At 36.8% G+C, this 20749-nt stretch overlaps 1 protein-coding gene across 5 annotated transcripts in view; it reads left to right on the top strand.

The window, feature by feature from the left end:
• The window catches only part of CTNNA3 (catenin alpha 3), a 1202853-nt gene that overhangs the window by 884267 nt on the left and 297837 nt on the right, over positions 1-20749 (top strand). For all 5 annotated transcript variants that reach the window (XR_014796805.1, XM_084904252.1, XM_084904255.1 and 2 more), the window contains one exon: positions 10988-11188. Coding sequence is in view for 4 of the 5 variants with exons in the window: in XM_084904252.1 (XP_084760378.1) it covers positions 10988-11188 (201 nt within the window). In the remaining variant the exon portion in view is untranslated. The remainder of the gene's footprint in view (positions 1-10987; positions 11189-20749) is intronic.

Raw genomic sequence — 20749 nt, forward strand, 5'->3', positions numbered from 1 at the left:
ACAAAATGAAAATTAAAGAAAAACTAAATTAGACCAGATGTTGTGAATCTATTTTTCATGCAGAGATGCTTAAATGCAGGGAATGGCCTCCCAGGCAAGGTTGCTGAGATAATAACACGGAATTTGTTCAGGATGGTTTGACTAGATGGTCTGATGGTGGAGATTTAAAATTAAAAGGGAACTAAGCTGTGTAGGTCAATGGGGCTCTTTGCTTTTTTTTAAAAAAAGTCTCATATATTTATTCAAGATCTTAAACAAAGATGATATTTCTTTGGCTTTATTTTTTTTTACCATTGGCATAAAAATACAACAGGCACACAACATTTTCTGTTTCACATTTTAATCAATCTTTTAAACAGCTTACCTCCCATTATTACCAGCAGTTGTTATCATGTTACCTTTCTCTCTTAATTTTATTATCATGGCCTTGTTATAGTATCTCCACTGGCTTCCCCTACTGTGATCCTTATTACATGGATGTTTGTTCTGTGTACTACTGTCTATCATCATGTTTGAATCTTGGCAAAATTTTTTTTCTAAATACAATACCTTGTAGACAGATTGCACTAGTCTCATACACCATTGCAATTGTTGGACATCTGACTGCTATTCATGCCAATTTTTATTCTGGGAGATTCTGTGTGAGATAAAAACTTGCTCTTGAGTGAAGAGTTAGGAAATAAAAGAACTATTTTATTTTAAAAATCTTTAAATAGGAAGTTTTAAGCTTTTTGTGCCTCTTTTTTCTGAAATTAAATATAGCATGAACTAAGGTGTCCAATCTGAAAGGACATGGATTGTGCTTTGCAAGCCATGAAAGAAGTAACTAAAAACAATTAAAATGTGCAAAGAAAAAATATATAAATAATTTAAAAATCTAATAAAATAATATTTATATATTGTTGTATAAAAAACTCTCCCAAAAAAGTAGTTTTTGGTAACTTTTTTTAGTTTTTATACAGACATCACTCTAGCAATGAGTCCCACAGGTATCAGTTAGTTGTGTTTAAAATTTCATAGTAGGAGACATCAGAGATTGTTGTACATATATTTATCATTTCGTGATTGCTCATAAATATTTTTTATCTGTCACAGGAAAATTTAAAAATATATCTCTTTTTTTGAGTTAGGTAGAACTTCCACAGCGTTTGCATTAACTAGGTTCATTTACATGTAAATGAACCTAGTTAATACATGTAATCAACTCTAAATATCACTTTCACATGGATAGATAACTTATAATTAAGGTGAAAATCTTTATAATCATTCTCTTGAAATTTTATCCCTGACAATTTCATTTAGTTATCTCAGTACTTTTAAAGTAAAGTTTGGTGAACTGCACTGTTAATTTTTCATGCCTGAATACATCCTATGTATTTTAGAAAAAAAGTATTTACATGCTGGAGGCATGATGTATGGATTTGTGCACCAGTGGCGTCCCTCGGCCTGGCCTGTGGGCCTCTTGTAATTCAGTACTCCTCAGGGGATGTCAGAATGCCAGTTTTAGCTCGGTCCCCACAGGCGAGGCCGAGGGACCTTCAGCAGTGCACAAATCTGTGCACCGGGCCTCTAGTCTATAATAATAATAACCTATGGCTGGCATGACCTAAATGACCAGAGGGACGATCAGTCACTAAGAAGTGCATGAAGCACCTCTTGGTCCCTCCCCTGTGGCCCACAGGCTCCTATCACAGCAAGGCTAGTGGTAGGCAGGTGGGCAGGGTGGCAGGGGGGGGTGGGTGTGATGAGGTGGGTGAAGCAACAGCAGATCAGGCAGGCAGGCAGAGACAGTTAGGGGAAATGAGGCAGGCAGGCAGGCAGAAAGATTAGGGGCAATCAGGCAGGCAGGCAGGCGAGCAGTTAGGAGCCAATGGTCCCAGATTGCGAGAGGGATGTTCAACCGCTGGTTTAAACCAGCAGTCAGACATCCCCTAAGAGGTCCCCAGTTGGAGAGGGTGCAGGTTGGGCTGAGGGAACCCCCCTCCCCATGCACAAATTTTATGCACCGGGCCTCTAGTATGCCTATAAGATCTTTGGTTAATCTCTTCCCACCCTCCTGCCTCCCCCCCTTCCCCTCGGAGATTTTTACTGTCTCTTTACTATCTAAATAAATCCATGTTTATTTAATAAAATTTTGGATCCTGTGTATGTTTTTAGAGTTAGATTAGAAAATGAATAAAAATGTATAAAAAATACATACAGCATCAAGTAAAAGTAAATTTTTCAGAGAAAAATTGCTAATGATTGATGAAATTAGCATCTAGTTCAGAAATTGTAGAATGACTGAGAAGCATCTATTAGGGAATCTTCTAGAGAGGTTTGTGAAAATGTCAGTAGAAACTCCATGGGAAGGTAAAAGATAAGCACAGAGTATAAAAATTTGAGTTGGGATGTAGTATATTGAGTTTCCTGAAAGGATTGTTCCTATATAATTTTAAGCAGTGTCTTTTATCATTCACTTTTTAATTGTCTTTTGATTTTGCTCTATAATTACATATAATTTTGTAGGGAGTTCCATATTTTTAGAAATAATCATGTAGATCCATAATATTTTGTGAATGACATTGATTTGAGACTAAGAAATCATACCTTGAAATTGCTTTTAACCTCATGGATCTCTTTGTCATTTTTGTGGTAAATTCCAGATTTTGATAGGTTCCTTGAAAGTATCACTAATGAAACCAAGAAAGAAAATTTATCTACTGGAGAGAGACTATGAATTTTTTATTTTTACAACTGAGAACAAAATTAAGGGGAAAATAAATTTCTATGAAAGGACAATATGACCGAGTTTAAAATAAATTCATTGACTGAGGAAATGAACTTCCCTAAGGCATTTATCTAATAACAGTCTTGCCGAAACCGGTTTGGCTCAGTGGTAGAGCCAGTCTGCAGACTGACAGGTCCCAGGTTCAATTCCAGTCAAGGGCATGTACCTTGGTTGCAGGCACATCCCCGGTGGGGGGTGTGCAGGAGGCGGCTGGTCGATGTTTCTCTCTCATCGACATTTCTAGCTCTCTATCCCTCTCCCTTCCTCTCTGTAAAAAATCAATAAAATATATATTTTTAATAACAGTCTTGCCTCTTTTAATTGTTAGCCTTTTCTTTTCATGTATAGAGACACTGTATTTTAGAAGGAAATTGAAATAATTGAACTGCATACTTAATGTTGTGGGGAAACAAAATATAAATAAAATTTTCCAGGTTACAAACAACTAATTTATTTCTAATTTTATGCATTCATTTAAAATTGTATGTATTTTATTCTTTGGGATTTCTGTTCTACTATATGTACCATATATAATACCTCAAGAAGGCACTTAAAATAGTGCCATGATTTTCTTTCTTTTTTAAAAAAATTTTTTTAATGATTTTCTTTTCTTTTTTCTTTCTTTCTTTCTTTCCTTTTTTTTTTTTTTTAGAGAGAGAGAGATGGGGAGGGAGAAAGAGAAACATTGATCTGCTGCCTCCTGCACTCTACTGTGGATTGAGCCTGCAACCAGGGCATGTGCCCAGAGTAGGAATCTAACTGTGACTTCTTGATTCATGGATTGATGCTCAACCACTGAGTCACACCAGGATTTTATTTTTTTATTCCTGTCCCCCAAAATACAAATGTTTATAACACCCAAGTTATTCTGTATTTTCAATCCTAAATAAGTAATAGCACCCAAGCAAATACCGACTAGTTTTTTACAAGAGTTTTCAGCAACAGAGGCATTCAACATTAGCATCCAGTGTGCGAAATGGAATCGTTTTATTGCTTAATATGGGAGAATTGCTCACTACTGTCTGTTCCCGCTGACAGTCCTGATGTTCACTCTGGTAATATCCTCAAAGCTATTAAAAAAAAAAAACAACAACTCAGGGCTTTGATATTAGATGTTAATAGGTTCTTGGTCTATGGGAGAGGAAGCAATGAGACAATTAACATGGAAAAGCTCAGTCAGAGAAAAGTCAAAGGTTGCATGAGAATGACTGAGGTTTGGTTTATTTTTTCTGTTTATTTGTCAAGATAAGGATAGCATAAAATGTTCTGTTAACCTAGACTTGCTTCTACACCATAATAGTAAAAAGTGAGGCATAAAACTTCGTTAATTTTTTTTTTCTATGACCATCTCTCCAGTGACATCTCTAGAAAGCTTTCGGTTTCCTTTGACTATGTTGGCTCCATTCAGATCCAGAATTTACTAGACCATTGTTCTTGAGAGCTTTGTGTAATTAAAACTAACTTTCTAACTCTGCATAGATGATAACTCATGCCCAATTAAAATTAGTGTGAAAACTTTTAATACTATATATATATATATATATATATATATATATATGGCTAAATGATAAGTGTCTGACCAGTTGCTATGACATACACTGACCACCAGGGGCAGACACCCAATGTAGGAACTGCCGTGATGCACACTGGCCATTTACAGAGAAACGGCACCATGGACCTGGCGCTCACAAAACAAGTGGGACACGGGTCTTGCAACCACCCTGGAGGGACAGCCCACCAAATCGAAGCTGACACTGCTGAGACCCCATGGTGCAAAATACGGCTCACAGCCCAGCCCAGAAATGGTCGCTGTGGACTCTGTGGACGCTGTGGACACTGTGTATTGACATCACATAGCAACGCCTAGTCCTCTCACTAGCGACTAGTCTCTGCAGTTTTTTCAGCCTAGGAATATGACTTGCTTTATAGCAAAGTGAAAACATTTTACACTTTAACCAAATGTCTGTGAAGCATTTTTCTCTGCCTCATCTCATTTGATCCTCACAGAAGTCCTGGAGTAGGTAGATAGGAGACTCATTGGAATCCTGTTTTCATTAGCTGGAAATCAGAGATTTAGAAAGCTTAGAAACTTGACCCAACTGAAAAGAACTAAGAAATGGTGGACCTTGAAAAGGACTTCAGGTTTTTTCACTGCACAGAATATAGTCAAACTCTGCTGCAGTTAAACATTTTACCCTTTGTTCTCCCTGCATGATCTACAATAATAATCTGTTTCATGTTGATATTTATTGCTGTGTTGCTAACAATTACCTGAAAGAGAAGTTGGGGTGCTTCACTGGGCTGGAAAAAGTTTAGCTAAATCGGAAAGCAGGTCTAATTAAGCAAGTTTAATATATATATTAAACTTGCTTAATTAGACCTGACCACCCCATCAGTACTTTGTTGGGCCACCTTTTACTTTCAACACTGCAGCAATTCTTCTTGGCACTGACTCCATGAGATGTTGAAAGGTGATGGGAGGAACCTGACACCATGCCTGATGAATAGCACTGTCCAGTTCTGTGAGATTTGTTATGGAACCAGCTGCCTGATGGCTCTTTTAACTTTGTCCCACAAATGCTCAATTGGATTGCGATCTGGTGATTGTGGGTGCTACCTAAGCAAGGTAAAGTCTCCCTCATGTTCTTGAAACCACTCCTGCACAATATGAGCACAGTCCTGCACAATATGAGCACCGTGGCAGGGCACATTGTCTTGTTGGAAGAAGCCATCTCCTTTGGGATACACCATCAACATGATAGGATGAACTTCATCAGCAACAATACTTAGGTGTGTTGTGCTATTCAGACGTTGTTCCACACGAATTAAAGGGCCCAAATCATGCCAGGAAAACATGCCCCAAGCCATAACACTGCCCCCACCAGCTTGAAGGGTTGTATTCATGCATGTGGGGTGCATGCTTTCATGCTGTTTCTGTGAAATTTTCACTCTGCCATCTGCATGATGCAACTGGAAACGCGATTCATCGGACCACATTATTTTTTTCCAATGCTCAACTGTCAAATCCTTGTGTTCCTGTGTGAATTGGAGACGTTTTATCTTGGTAACTGCAGACAGCAAAGGTGTTCGAACAGGCCTTCGGCTTCCATATCCCATATGATGCAGTGTACGGCTAATTTGCGTACAAACTTTAGGTGGTGTGTGTGCATGTGTGTGTATGTGACATATATATATATATATATATATATATATATATATATATATATGACTAAGTTGATTCATGCAAACGCAATACATGTAAAACTCTTGCTGGCATCAATTACACATGTGTGTTTAAATCTGTCATTGTCTATAGTGAATTTGGTTGACACTTTATAGAGAAAGGGTGAATAGCAATATTAAAATATTTCTTCTAATTAATTTCCTTTCAATGTGCACAAATTCATCCACCAGGACACTGGTATAATTATATAGATCTTTTGCACAACTTTATAAACTTTAGAAAATGTTTAAGCCTACAAGGTACATTTTTAAACTTAAACATCACATATCTATATTGATGTTTCTGCTCAGATCTCTTGCTTATATTAACTGAGTTTATTGTTTTCTTACTACTGAGTTTTAAGATTTTTTTGTGTGTGTGTATTTTGGATACCAACCCTTTAGGTGTGTTTTAGAAATATTTTTTTCCAGGTCTGTTGCTTGTCTTTTCATTCTCTTGAGCAAAAGTCTTTTTCTTTGTTTGTTTTTCTGTTTATTTATTTATTTGTTAGGTTTTTTTTTTTATGAAGTCCCTAGTTTTCTTTTTTTCCCCCATTACTTATGCTTTCAGAGTTGTATTTAGAAAATCACTTTCAAATTCGTTATCTAAAATATTTTCCAAGGAGATTTATAGTTTTGCCTTTTACATTTAGGTCTATGATTCCACGTGCAATTTTTGCTTTACACTTTCTCACATAAGTAGAAATAAAACACTTCGAAGCACACAGTCAAAGAATAATTTTCCAAGGTGAAAGCAAGGCTTTTGGAAATTTAAGGTGAGCATGTGTCAAAATTCATTGTTAATAGCCACCAAGATAATAATGCTTGTTAAGAAGAATTGGATAAAGAAAGAATGGTTAAATAAAATTTCTAATTTAGAAACAAAACTGATAGATGTCCTACAGAACAATGAAAAATGTAACCTTTGGAATAATCTTTTCTATAAAAGTCATCCCATCTCTACCATATAATAATTCATTTGCATTTCTATGTGACAAGACTCACAGGCTATCAGTTTTAAGAACAAAATGAGCATCTACTCCTACAGAATTGTAAAATATTCTAACCAGCGGTAAATAGCAAGTGGGACAAAGGCTCATTCTCCTGGGGAATTAGGTATCTGCCATGTACAGCTGATTCACAGTGTCCTCCCAGCAGCATGTGCAAAAGATAAGCAGTCGTACCTTTGGTCTCTTTCTGAGCGTTTGATAAAATGTCTTAACTACTTCACAGAAGGACCTGTTACTAGAGCTTATATAAGACATCCTGAAAGAAATATGAAGACTTCAGTTATTGTCTTTTTGTGGTTTTTATTTCTATAGGTTTGTGTCTGCCTAAGTACTATAGAGTTCTTATGCATACAGGGTGGAAAAGAACTAGTTTGGTAATAGAAATCTTGAACTTTATTATTTTTTTGGATCATTGTCATAAATAGATCAGGAGAGTTTGAGCTGATTAAAGTCCAATGACGAATAAAAAGCTTATAGTGCAGGGAAACTGGGCAAACTTTTGGGATAAAGGTGAATAAAACTTCACTGAAATGACCAAATAATGATAATTTTGATTGTTGTATTTTAGGAAGACTAAAAGACAATGAAAGAAATAATTATTTCTGTTTACTAGCTTGTAAACCCTTTGCAGACACATTTTGCTTTATCTTTGATATCAGTTACATTTTCTAACAGAGTATTACTTAGGTTCAGAAGAGGGAAAATTTTAATGATGTCCAAAAGGGGTGATGAATATTAGTTTTACATTAGCAACATGCATGCTCTTATTCTCAGAATAGCATTTGCTGAGATTTTTATGTAGTAGGCTAACAGTTAATTTGGAGACCAATCATCATGATCAATTATTGGTTGCTCAGTCTGAAGCAATAACCACACACACTTCTATAAGACCAATATAAAAAGAACAAAAACAACCCTTGCTATGTTTTCATTCTCTGGTTCAAATAATAGAATAAATTGCTGAGCATATATATACTTTTTTCTATAAAAGAGGTAAATAATCAATTTATGGTTATTGAATATTCTTTGTATATCTTTTTCTGTGTAAAATTCACCAGAAAAAGAATAGTTTGTGACAGATATGATTTCACCTTTAATTAAACAGAAATCACATAGTTTATAAGATAATTAATCTTTAAAGAATGAGCATTGTGTTTTTCCCCCCTAAGTATCTTTTCACTTTTATAGGACCAAGCAAAATTAACTCTGCAACCTAAAATTAAGCACCTTAATTTATGGTTAACCAATGTTGTACTTATTTAAAAAAAAAAACAACATACTTGGGAAATAACAGCTTCTTAATGTGTCATAAAAGTGCACATCTGTGGACTTTTAAAAAACTCATGATTGTTATGCCTCCCACATTTAAACTTGTACTTCAGTTCCAGGGGAAATATGATGGTAATGATACCCAGGCACTTTCTGTTGAGAAGGGATCCTGCCTGGGTTTATTATATGCCTTAATGACACATTCATAACTGAATGATGCTGATTAGGTTAAATTAGAGTGAAATTATAACAATGGTTTTCAGTGTTCAATCTTTAATCAAATGACCTGGCTGTCCTTGCTATGGGCCAAGTTGACTATGTAAGGTCACAGAGATGTGTCTACTTATGTACATAACCCATGATTTACGATGTAGACAAAATAATTTACTGTTCTCAGATGTGTCTTATTAGAGGAATTCATTCACTCAACAAACATTCTTGTTAGTTTAACAGGTGCCATGTAATGTATTAGAGACTACATAGGCTACTCCAAGTAACAAGATAAAATTACTGTGCTCCCATATATTCCATAGTGTACTAGAGAATTTTCATGAATATATCATTAAAATATGGAAAAAAAGATCTAATGGAAACATATAGACTGTTTCATGGGAATCCCAAACAACATGGAACAAAAGTTGTCTTGTTGTAAGTCAGCATGCATTTTCTGAGGAAGGAACATTTTACTGGTATTTTGAAAGAATAGTTGAAGTTGATGAATTAGACCAAAAGGGATTCACAGTTGTGATATTATGATATATAATAGAAAATATATATATATTTGGTATTTATCCCATTTTGGATACAGAACTAGTAAAATCCTTGGACTTTGCTAAGTGCAAAAAGCCTTGAGGTTTCTTTTCTTATGTTAATGAGATGATAGTGGACCAAGAATGGGGGCCTGTTGCCTGAGGAACCATCCATGGAGAGGTAGAGGAGGGGGCTAGAGGTTGAATTAACTCTATCTATGTAGTGAAGCCTCCATAGGGAGGTAAAAAGACTGTATTCAGAGAGCTGCTGGTTGGGGGACACATGGAGATGTGGGGAAAGTGGTGTGCCTGGAGAGGGTGTGGAAACTCCATACTCTCTCCTTATACTTTGGTCTAAGCATCTCCCATCTGACTGTTCCTGAGTTATAAAAGTTAAATCTAATAAGTTAAATGTTTCTCTGTGAGATGTTTTAACAAGTTAGTAAAACCCAAAGGAGGGAGTGATGGGAATCTCTGATTTATAGACAGTCAGAAGTAAGGTAACAAACTGGGCTTGAGACTGGGGTCTGAAGTAAAGGATGGAGGAGAAGTCTAGTGGAAGCTGATGCTATCTCTGGTAGAGCGTGTCAGTACTGAGTTGAATTGTAGGACACCTAAGTAGTGTCCAGAAAATTGTTTGTTGGAGTTTGGAAACACACCCCCCCCCCAAACACACACACACACACACACACACACACACACACACACACAGAAATTGGGTCCAGGAAAGAAAAAGAACAGTCTATCTAGGTCAAGACTCTAATATGCCCCCAGGAACAGAGGCATTTGAGAACATGGTGGACTTGGGAAATCATAAAATAAATATGACTGAAGCATAAGAGGCCTAGAGAGGAATGATAGTCATCAGGTCTCAGAAAGTCACCAGGGACCATATTATTTGGTCTTTGGGATTTTATGCTTCTACCCATTACAAGAAAGGTATGACGCAGCAAAAAAATAGCTTTGTGAATGTCTGTCCCTTGGGGGAAGGGTGGAAGTTAACAGTATGGTCTGAAATTAGAAAGGCCTTTTTGTCATAGTTGTTTTCTAGTATGTTTTTAAGTCATAAAGTCCTTAAGGATTTTGAGTGGGGATTCATTTGAATATGCTAAGAGCCAAACACTAATTCTTTTAATATTCTTTTAATTTCTTACAAACTGCCCCGGTTTAATGATAAGTCCCCATATTTGCTCAGTTTCTCTCATTAGTTTTATTAGGAGTATTAATCACTTAATATACCATGAGAACAGTGTTATCCTAAGAAGTCTGCTGTCTTCACGCCCTCATCCAGCAAAGAGGGAAGAAGCAGTGGAGGTCAAGGAGATCCTCTTCAGAGTGGACACCTTTCTCAGGGATTCTCTTGCCTCAAGCCAGTCTTTTCAAAGTCCCCTTTTTGCCTAAGTGTTTTCACAGATTTAGTGAGCTTTCTACTTTATAATTTAAAAATTATATATTTCATATGTTTGTTATTTATTAATTTTAAGATTTCTGTAGTTGTGTTAAATTTCATTGTACATCAATAAAGATAAGTTGAATAGAATTCCCTAGTTTTATTTTGCTATATATTTAGGACAACTGAAAATTTTAGAGTTTTATAACCTCTATAGTGTTGCTTTTAATCAGAATTAAGTATTCTATTATTATACATTTTATTTTTTTTTAATCTAGAAATTCCTTAATTTCCACCCACAAAGCACTCAAATGTAAAACCAAATCTACTGGAACTAGAACTTAAGATAATATATAATCTATAAAAAATGCTGATAAAAATGTAAAATTCTGTATTTTACAAATTTTGCTGTTAAAGAGCTAGGAGCAAAATTTTGTCTATATATTTTCTTCCTGATTATCGCTGTCCTCCATTCCAATGTGCGTCACATCTGAGTCAGAAGTTAAATTATAATATGCTACATTTGTATGATTAAAAAAAAATACTGACAAAAGTATTTTGATCTATTTACTTACAGAGAGCCACATCTTAGAAGATGTCAACAAATGTATCATAGCCCTGAGAGACCAGGATGCTGACAATTTAGACCGAGCTGCCGGTGCTATCAGAGGGCGGGCAGCAAGAGTGGCTCACATTGTCTCTGGGGAAATGGACAGTTATGAGCCAGGCGCTTATACCAAAGGTGTGATGAGAAACGTTAACTTCCTGACAAATACTGGTAAGTCCCAGTCATCAAGATTAGCTGTGCTGGTCCTGATATTTGAATCTACGCTGTTACCATTTATTCATATAATAGAAGCCTCAGCCTGTGTTGGTTGCTTCGAAATAAATTGCTCTACTATCTCATAGGCGCTTGCATCCTGTGGTTTGAAAATTATTTCTGAGAAGTGAATATGGTTACTGGGGGAAAGAGCAGGCCGTAACCACTTATGCATGTTTGTTAATGCCAGAGCTGTTGGGAGATATATTTAGGCCAAATGTGACATGTTTATAATCATTTTCAAACCCTCTTTTGACTGCCTCATCAGTACCCCCGGGTTTTTGTTTACATTACTCAAACAGAGCAAGCTTATCCTAGGTTTCCAGAGAAATGCTCTCTATCTTCACTTTTTTTTTTCTTTCACATAATCTTCTTTGATTAGTTAAGAAAAATGGAATGAGGATTTTGTTTGGGTTGTAGCACTCCTTTTTTTGAATCACTCAGCAAAATGGCATTCTTAGCTTTAGCACTACTGTTAACATTTCTCTAAGAAGCTTACAGAAGCATTTGAAGTAATATAAATTTAGAAACAATGGATATAATTGGAATGAAGGCAATTAACTATATTTGTAAGTCATCATGGCAGAAATTTCTCCTGTGAAAACTCCTTGTGATTGGTAAAGGCCACATGTTGAATTTTTCTTATTAACTACCTCTTAACTCTAGGGCTGTGATCTGCAAACTATGGCTCTCAAGCCACATGGGCCTCTTTGGCCCCTTGAGTGTGGTTCTTCCACAAAATACCATGGCCTGGGCAAGTCTGTTTTGAAGAATTGGCATTAGAAGAAGTTTAAGTTTAAACAATTTGGCTCTCAGAAGAAATTTCAATCATTATACTGTTGATATTTGGCTCTGTTGACTAATGAGTTTGCTGACCACTGCTTTAGGGTAATGTTACACCCATGATTCCTATAACATTTGAGATCTCATACTTAAACTAGAGGCCTGGTGCATGAATTCTTGCATGGGTGGGGTCTCTGGCAAGCAATCAGGGCCATTGGTGATGAGGGAGGTTGGCTGCGGGGAGGAGCCACAAGAGGTTGGCCAGCCAAGGGGATGGGCTGTGGGAGGTTGGCTGGGAGGAGGGGCCTAGGGATGTTGGCCAGGGAGAGGGGCCATGAGAGGTTGGCAAGCTAGGGGGGAGGGGCTGCAGGAGGTTGGCTGGCAGTGGTAGGTTGGCTGTGGAAGCACACTGACCACTGCATTGCGCATCTATCCCTGTTGGTCAGTGCATGTCATAGTGACCAGTCGACTGGTCATTCGGTAGCTTAGGCTTTTATATATATGGATCATCATTCCTACTTAGAGAATTGTTCTTTATGACATGCAAAGGGCATATTACATTTGAAAACTCTGTACATTGTGTAGTAAAAGTGATGGGAGGGATGAAGATGGGTAATTTTGTAGGGGCTGGGGACTGAGAGAAAGAGGTACCTTGAAATGAATGAACTAGGAGAAACATATCAAGAGTTGAATAACCTTCTTTGGGACTAGTTCTGAAGAGGTATACCACAAGGGAAGCTTAGCAAGGTTTGTAGAGAACTGGCGAGTGTTAGTCTTTTCCTTGCATGTTGATGCAAAAAATTATTCATCACTCGTGGCACATAATTTTCTAATTATCTTTTAAAAATATTTATAAAATAATAAAACACTAAAGATATGCTAAGGAAAGATGAAGGATGTGCATCTGATACACTTCAAGTTATATATCTATATCAATTCCACACAAGGCACTGGGGTTGCAAATACATCACATGGTAGTTGCTTTAGCAGTGAGATGATTGTGTAATGGAAGTTAAGCATCACTTTTGTAAACTAAATTTAACTAATTCCTTCTTGTGGGTCAAAATCAAGTATAGAATTACCTGATTTTTCCCCTGTTGAGAATGAAATTATAAGTAAAAAAAAAAAAAAAAAGAAAAGAAAAAAAAGAATGGTTATATCAGGGGTTCTTTTTTTTTCAGCCAAGTGCAAGTTTCTTGCAGGGAGTTGGGTCAGTAAGGTCTACCAGGATTTTACCTATATCTTGCCTCTGTCTGTTTGTAATTTTATTAGTAACATTTTATCAATACACTCCTATAGTCACAATGTCTGTAGGAGGTACCAAGTGTACGGTTGTATTCTCCAAAGGATTGAGTCTGTATCCTTGCATGCAAAGAAGTGGAAACAAAATCCTAAAGTGTCCAGAATGTGAAGTGTGTTGTGAGAACACTCTCTTCAGAATCAATTCTTATGATCTGAAATCAGAAAGGTATTTATACATTTAATTACAAGCTTGTCAACAATGCTATGATTTATAATGACCTTACAAAATAACTAACCAATATGTCCACATCATCACTCAATCAGAAGAGAGAGAAGTATTGTTTACTTGCATGTAACTTCAATTAAAATTCTCCTGGTAAATTTTGTCCTGTTCCAGAAGTATCATAAATATAGAAAAAGCCTGGGTTAATCTGTATAAGTCACACCTCATTATTAATATAGAAATGTAGTTTAATGACTTCCCAATTTTTGTCATTTTAGTTTTCAGATAATTTTTTGCTTATATATAAAGAAAACTTCTCTTTTTTGTTTTATATGTCTGAATCCAACTTTTCTCCAAAGACCTTTCCTTGAAATTTATCAAAAGCACACCTCACTAAAGGGAATTCTGAGCAACAAAGTAGATGAAAATGCTAATTAAATCAGTTTGATCTTAAACAAAGCCTCAATATGGGAGCGTTTCTCTCCCCCATAGAGATATTGTCTAGGAAACATGCTTCCAACTATTCTTTTCTCCACAATTAACAGAAGATGTTCATCTTTGTTCACATCTGCTTAACACTGGGGCTTATTATTTATAAATAGGCATTAAATTAAGTAATTAAAATGTCATGTTTATGTTTTGAAATCTTAACAGTTCACATTTTAGCAACTGAATGGTCTAAGTGTGTGGACTACTTTTCTTTTTCTTTCTCTTATCCAATTTTCAGGTCTTAACGTTTTGTCTTACCCCTGCTTCCTGAAAATAACTTAATAAGGAGCTGTTGTGAACTCGTTTTACTACTGAGACCTCCTTATCTTTGCAAAATTTGTCAGGAAGTAGTTATCAATGGTGAAAATGGAGCCTTACTTACCTAAACCACCAGGAATATTTTTGGAACATTGCACCTTAGATTTCAATCAGACTTTGTGGTTCATTAGCATTTCAAAATGTGATAATCTTCTAAGTTTTCTCAGCATTAGGAAGCAGAGTTGCTCTGTTACATTTTGGGAATTTTTATTGTTCATAAGTCATAGCGGTTGGCTTTAAGTGAAATGTAGGCAACATCTGGAATGCTGCATTTCATTCAGACAGAAGCATAATATTGTAACCTCCATGTGAAATTCTCTATTCTGCCTAATTCTTTGCTGATACTAAGATCTTCCACCTGTTAGGAGATCCTGATAGGAGAGAGAGAATATATTGGCTTTTTTGTTAAATGATAAACCTTGATTGCAGGGTGAAGGCTTAGTTGCTGCTTTTTTTCCCCCTACCCCAGATGCTGTATTTTTTTTAATGTATCTTTATTGACTTTAGAGAGAAGAGAGTTCGATATATCAATGATGAGAAAGGATCATTGATTGGCTGCCTCCTGCACATCCCCTACTGGGGATCAAGCCTGCAACTCAGGCATGTGCCCTTGATTGGAATTGAACCTGGGACCTTCAGTCTACAGGCCAACGCTCTATCCACTGAGCCAAACCAGATAAGGCTAGAAGTTATGTTCTTAACATTTATTTCAGGTTTTTTCTCATTAGGTTGGGGAAAAACCTAAACCAATAGGGGACTCGCATAATATTTTTTGTGAGTGATTTATAGACTCTATCAATTTCAGAAATTAACAGGCACAAAAGCATCTGTTGCAAACCTCCAAACCTGACCTGATTTCAATGTCAGCCAGGCTTGTGGACCAAAACAGAACACGCACGCACATAAAGGAACCTGACCGAAACTTCCTGGTTGCATGCACCATTGGCAGCTGGTAGTAATGGCAAATAAAAGGTCATTCATTAAGTGCTCATTTAGGCCCATCTGGAAAGTATATACCCAGAATTCTATTCCTATCAGGTAGAGAATAGTCATATAGTTGGTATTTTATTTTTATTTTTAAAGGCAAATGATACTGTTGGAAAAAAATTTACAGCCAACACATATTTCTTAAAATTTGTTGTAAAATTCTTCTGCAACCAGTTTAAATAACAGATAATAGAACTTTAAGATGAATTTCACTTGAAAATCATTTTAAAACTGTAATAGTCAATAATTACAATCAATTCTCTTTCACTTATTATTTTTGTCATACAAATATTCTGAAATTTATATCCTGGGGAAAGCATATTACTTTCTTTGTGTTGCATCTCCATTCTATAGGATAAGCCACGCAGGCTTTATGGTAATTCTAGCAGTCTTTGCTCTCTGCAGTGCAGCAGTGGTTGAAACCGAAATGGTTCACATACTAGATATTATTCAGTATAACTGAAACAATGTTTATTTATCTAGTTTTGTCCAGCATAATTCCATGTTTTGTCATAAGAATTAAATTTATACTCACACACACACACACACATAAAAATCCAGAGCAGTGGCGTATTGTACCGAGAGGAAGGTCTGGCAGCACTGGGGCGGAGTTCACTGTGGCACTGGCTGGAGCTTATTGATGCCTTCCTCTTTGGGCCATAGCTTTCTTCCACTCCCTCTCACTCTGCTTCGCTCATTTGAGTAACCTGCCTGAGCTCAGAAGGCATTTTAATTCACCTGAACATGCATTTCTAGCTTTTGCCCTAGAGTGAACTAAAGGCAACTTCTACTCCATCCATGTTGATGCTTTCACAGTCTCAAGAACATGCCAAGATCATTTCTGAATTGTTCATGCTTTACCAATCATTTGGAATATCCTTACCCCATATTTCTCACATCAAATTTTAACCATCTTTTAGGAAACAACCTATATTCCTTGTCCTCTAGAATCTCTTCTTTACTCCCTCTGGCAGTAGTGGGTTCTGTCTAGTGTCATGCACTCTACAGATTTTTAAAGGACTTTCCAATTAGTTACGTCATTCCAGGCAATGGCAGTTGAACTCTTTAGATACATTTATATGGAAAAGACCTTCCTTTCAAGCTATAATATAACCTATACAAGAAAAGGAAATGTATTATTTCTCTTCCCTCATCTCCCAGAGCCTACCATAGTGTCTTGCACATGCTAGATTAAAGCAAAACTAAACAACTCTTGAATCAAGCCCATGTGCCTAGGCTCACTCTATTCCAGTAGTGACGTGTCTTTTCTTCTCAACTGCCCCACTAAGATTATAATTACTCTCCAGTGCTCTCTCAAATGCCATTGCCTTTGTAAAGGAGCTTCTGATTCCCTTTCAGTTAGAATTAATTGCCCTCTACCTGTGTCATCATAGAGGAGCTTGTCCAGTAGTTAATGCCTCATTCACTTTGCCTTTTATCATAAAAAGCCATTTACACATGTTTCCTCCATTAGATTGGAGTGTCCTTAAAGGCACACACCACATGTTATTTATTTTTACATTTATCAGTAGCATTTTATACATGGTAGAGGTGTCCAAATCCTTCTCCCGACTTAAAATTTACTACAAGGTTATACTGTGACACATTCTAATACAGTTAAGCAAGAGAACAAGTTATCATCCCAGTTTAGGGGGGAAAAAAACACACACAAAAAACAAAAAGCAAAACTCAAAGCAGCTCTCTTTGTCAAAGCCTGGGGCAGAGGGAAGATCAGAGAAGTCATGCATTACTGTCCAGAGTTAGATAGTAGCCACTTCCAGAAAACTTGGGATCAGATTCTTAAAACATTCTTTAGCAACCTTTTAAACAAGAGATCATGACTTCTGTGTATTTAGTTACTTATAAGAGCCATCCTTGAACTTCAGCTGGTGACAGATCCCACTGAGCCTAATATCACTAATGCTTCCAGCAAATCCCTGCCAGGGCAGCAACTGTGACTGCTAATATGGACCTTCATTGGCAAACTTCCCTGACCTGGTAGTAGGCTGAGACAGGGCTCTGAATTATGTGCATTCTTACCTTTGGGATCAGGTCTAATATGACACCCTTTAACACAGTCAGAAAATATTATCAAGACACTTTTGTCTACAGATTACTAGGCTAACCTGGATAGCCAAGTGATGTCATGTGGGTGATGTGGCAAACAGAAGTTAAATGGCAACTCAGCCTCTTGAAACAAGAATATGACCCCTTGGCCTCAGAAGTGCTTCTGTTGCCACAGCAATTTGGGACCTTGAACTAACATTGTGAGCTGAAGAAAGCAGCTGTTAGAACTTGTGAGTGGAAAACCCAATTTCTCTTTGTAATACCACAGACTACTACCTTTTAAAAATCATAGTGTTTGCAGTGCCATTGGAAAACATAAGTGGCCATTCAAGGCTAGAGGGGTCAGAGGTTCTGAGGTCTTAAGCAGTTTTACACCCTTCCCAGCCATCCTGAATGCTATGGCTGGCATCAATGTTTCAACAGCCTCAATAACCCTCTAAAGCACATCTGCATTCCACAGCACAGTTATTCGGAACCTCTGAGCAATGCTGTTATCAACTGAGTAATCCAACAAGTAAGTCTTTTAATAATAGCATTACTGTAAAATATTTTTAATTTAAATTCTTTATTGTTTAAAGTATTATGTATGTCTCATTTCCCCCCCATTGATCTCTCCCCAGCTGCTGTCACACACCCCCCCACCCGCAGCACATGCCCTCACCCCTTTACTGTCCAGTTGCCATTTAACTTCTGTTTGCCACATCACCAACATGACGTCACTTGGCTATCCAGGTTAGCCTAGTAATCTGTAGACAAAAGTGTCTTGATGTCCATTGGTTATGTTTATATGCATGCATACAAGTCCTTTGGTTGATCTCTTATCCTCCCCCTTCTCATTCTCCCCTTCTTCCCTCTGAAGTTGATGTTTCTATATCTCTGGCTCTATTTTTGTTCTTCAGTTTATGTTGTTCATTATATTCCTCAAATGAGTGAAATAATGTGATATTATCTTTCTCCAACTGGTTTATTTTGCTTTGCATAATATTCCCTAGGTCCCTTCATGCTGTCATGAATGGTAGGAGTTCTTTCTTTTTTTACAGCAGTGTAGTATTCCATTGTGCAGATATACCGCAGCTTTTTAATCCACTCATCTGCTAATAGGCACTTAGGATGTCTCCAAATCTTAGCTCTTGTAAATTGTGCTGCTACTCTATCTTGAAAGTCAGATTTGTTAAACTAATGAAATGACCCTCTTCAGTTGTTACAGGTATCTATTTCATGTATCAATAGCCCTCAATTGTAAAAACCATTAATTTTACTTTTTTAGAGATTTTGTAGATGGCCTAGAAAGTCTGCTTATATATTTATTGATGTGAGCTGGTAAAACTTTTACATACTGGTGCTCATCTGTAAAACTGAATTTGAAATTCAGGTCCCTGAGTCTAGAAAATAAACTGGGGAGGTGCTTCCATCAGATTTTTCTCTTGTCTGCCTTTGGAGAGAGCACAAAGCATGTGAGGTTGAGTGTATGGATCAGATTTTATTTCCTCTGGTGTTAACTGGTACAAACCATAGAGACTAATGGACAACCGTTTTTTAGACATTTCATCTCCAGACTCTCCTTCCTATCTCTCTTCTCTGTCAATTTTGATGGGATTTCTCAAATGCAGTCTAGGTGGGATGGAGGGTGATCTGATGGATATGATGACCATGTCAAGTTTCTAAGATAAGAATAGGGGTAATAAGTGAAGAAATAAGTATTTCTCAGGTGACTAGTACCTATAGCTGTTGCACTAATAAAGTAATGATGAATTATACTATCAGACTTTGTGGATATGAAAGCAAATGCTGAAAGAACATACCATCATAAAGAGAACAACAAATTGGTAGGCCAACATTTTATTTATTTGTTTCTTTGTTTGTTTTCATTGATTTAAGAAAGAAAAGGAGAGGGAGAGAGAGATAGAAACATCAATGATGAAAGAAAAGCATTGACTGGCCACCTCCTGAACACCCCACACCGTGGATCAAGCCCACAACCCAGGCATGTGCCCTGACTGGGAATCAAACCATGACCTCCTGGCTCATAGATTGACCTTCAACCACTGAGCCCTGCCAGCCAAGCAACAGGCCAACATTTTCAAATGAAGGTATTATCTACATGCTTTATGAATACATGCAAAAATTTTCTTGAAGTCAATAAGTTCTTTATCACAATTGGATGCATTAAAGATTACTTAACCTCTTAGAGAAAACTATAAACTTGGAAAATTTATAAATGTTGATATCACAAGATATTAAATAAAGGAAGATTGTTTAACGGAAGAACTGAGGAGTATTTTAAATGACGGCCATACTTGGAAGAACAATGCTGTGGACAGAGCAAGTGGAATAAAGAAATAGTCATAGCCAAGACCGGTTTGGCTCAATGGATAGAGCGTCGGCTTGGGGACTGAAGGGACCCGGGTTCGATTCCGGTCAAGGGCATGTACCTTAGTTGCGGGCATATCCCCAGTAGGGGGTGTGCAAGAGGCAGCTGATCGATGACTCTCTCATCGATGTTTCTAACTATCTCTCTCACTTCCTCTCTGTACAAAATCAATAAAATATATTAAAAAAAAAGAAATAGTCATAAACAGTGGTCTGATATCCAGTTTAACCAGTTCAGTGAAAATAAAGCTAATTCAAGAAAAGCCAGAGAGCCCTGGCCGGGTGGCTAGCTGGTTAGAGCATCATTCTGTGCACCAAAAGGCTGGTTCCATTGCCAGTCAGGGCATCTTGGGTTGTAGGTTTGATCCCCAGTTAGGGCACATATGGCAAGCAACATCTATCTCTCACATAGATGTTTCTTTATTTCCTTCTCTCTCTCTCTATAAAAACAAAAAACAAACAAAACAAAATGAAAAAACACAAACAAATATAGCCTTGGGTGGGGATTTAAAAAAAAAAGAGGAAAAGAAAAACCTGACATTTTAAGCAATTGGAAAATCTTTCCCACCATGTGCTCATATTTATTTCTGTTGACATGTATTTTCATCTCACATATTACATTTTCTAGCTCATAGTAATTTACAGTTTATTCTTTCATCAATAACAAAAGAAAGTATTACTGTTTAACAATACTGCACATCAGGCTAAGAACCTGGGAATAATTTTCTTCTGAAATGTATTAGTAACCCAGTAGTATCTTAGAAAATGTCATATATTCTGGTGATCATCCACCATTTAATTTTACTGTCTGCCAAAATCTGTAGCAGTTAAAGTTAAGTGAACAATTTATATTATAAAATTTCTCTGCTATAGGGATTTTTAAAAAGGTGTCATTTATTATAAACACTGTTGGCAGTATTTCTTTAAGATTCCAGATATTCTAAAGTGTATGCTAATTGTAGGGGATGGTTATTTAAGAAAGGTTATGCACATTCCTTTGCCACTTGTCTCAAAATCCTACTGTAACTAAAAATGGAATT

Source organism: Pipistrellus hanaki (assembly GCF_964339955.1).
Source record: "Pipistrellus hanaki genome assembly, chromosome: 14".
Lineage (NCBI taxonomy): Eukaryota > Metazoa > Chordata > Mammalia > Chiroptera > Vespertilionidae > Pipistrellus > Pipistrellus hanaki.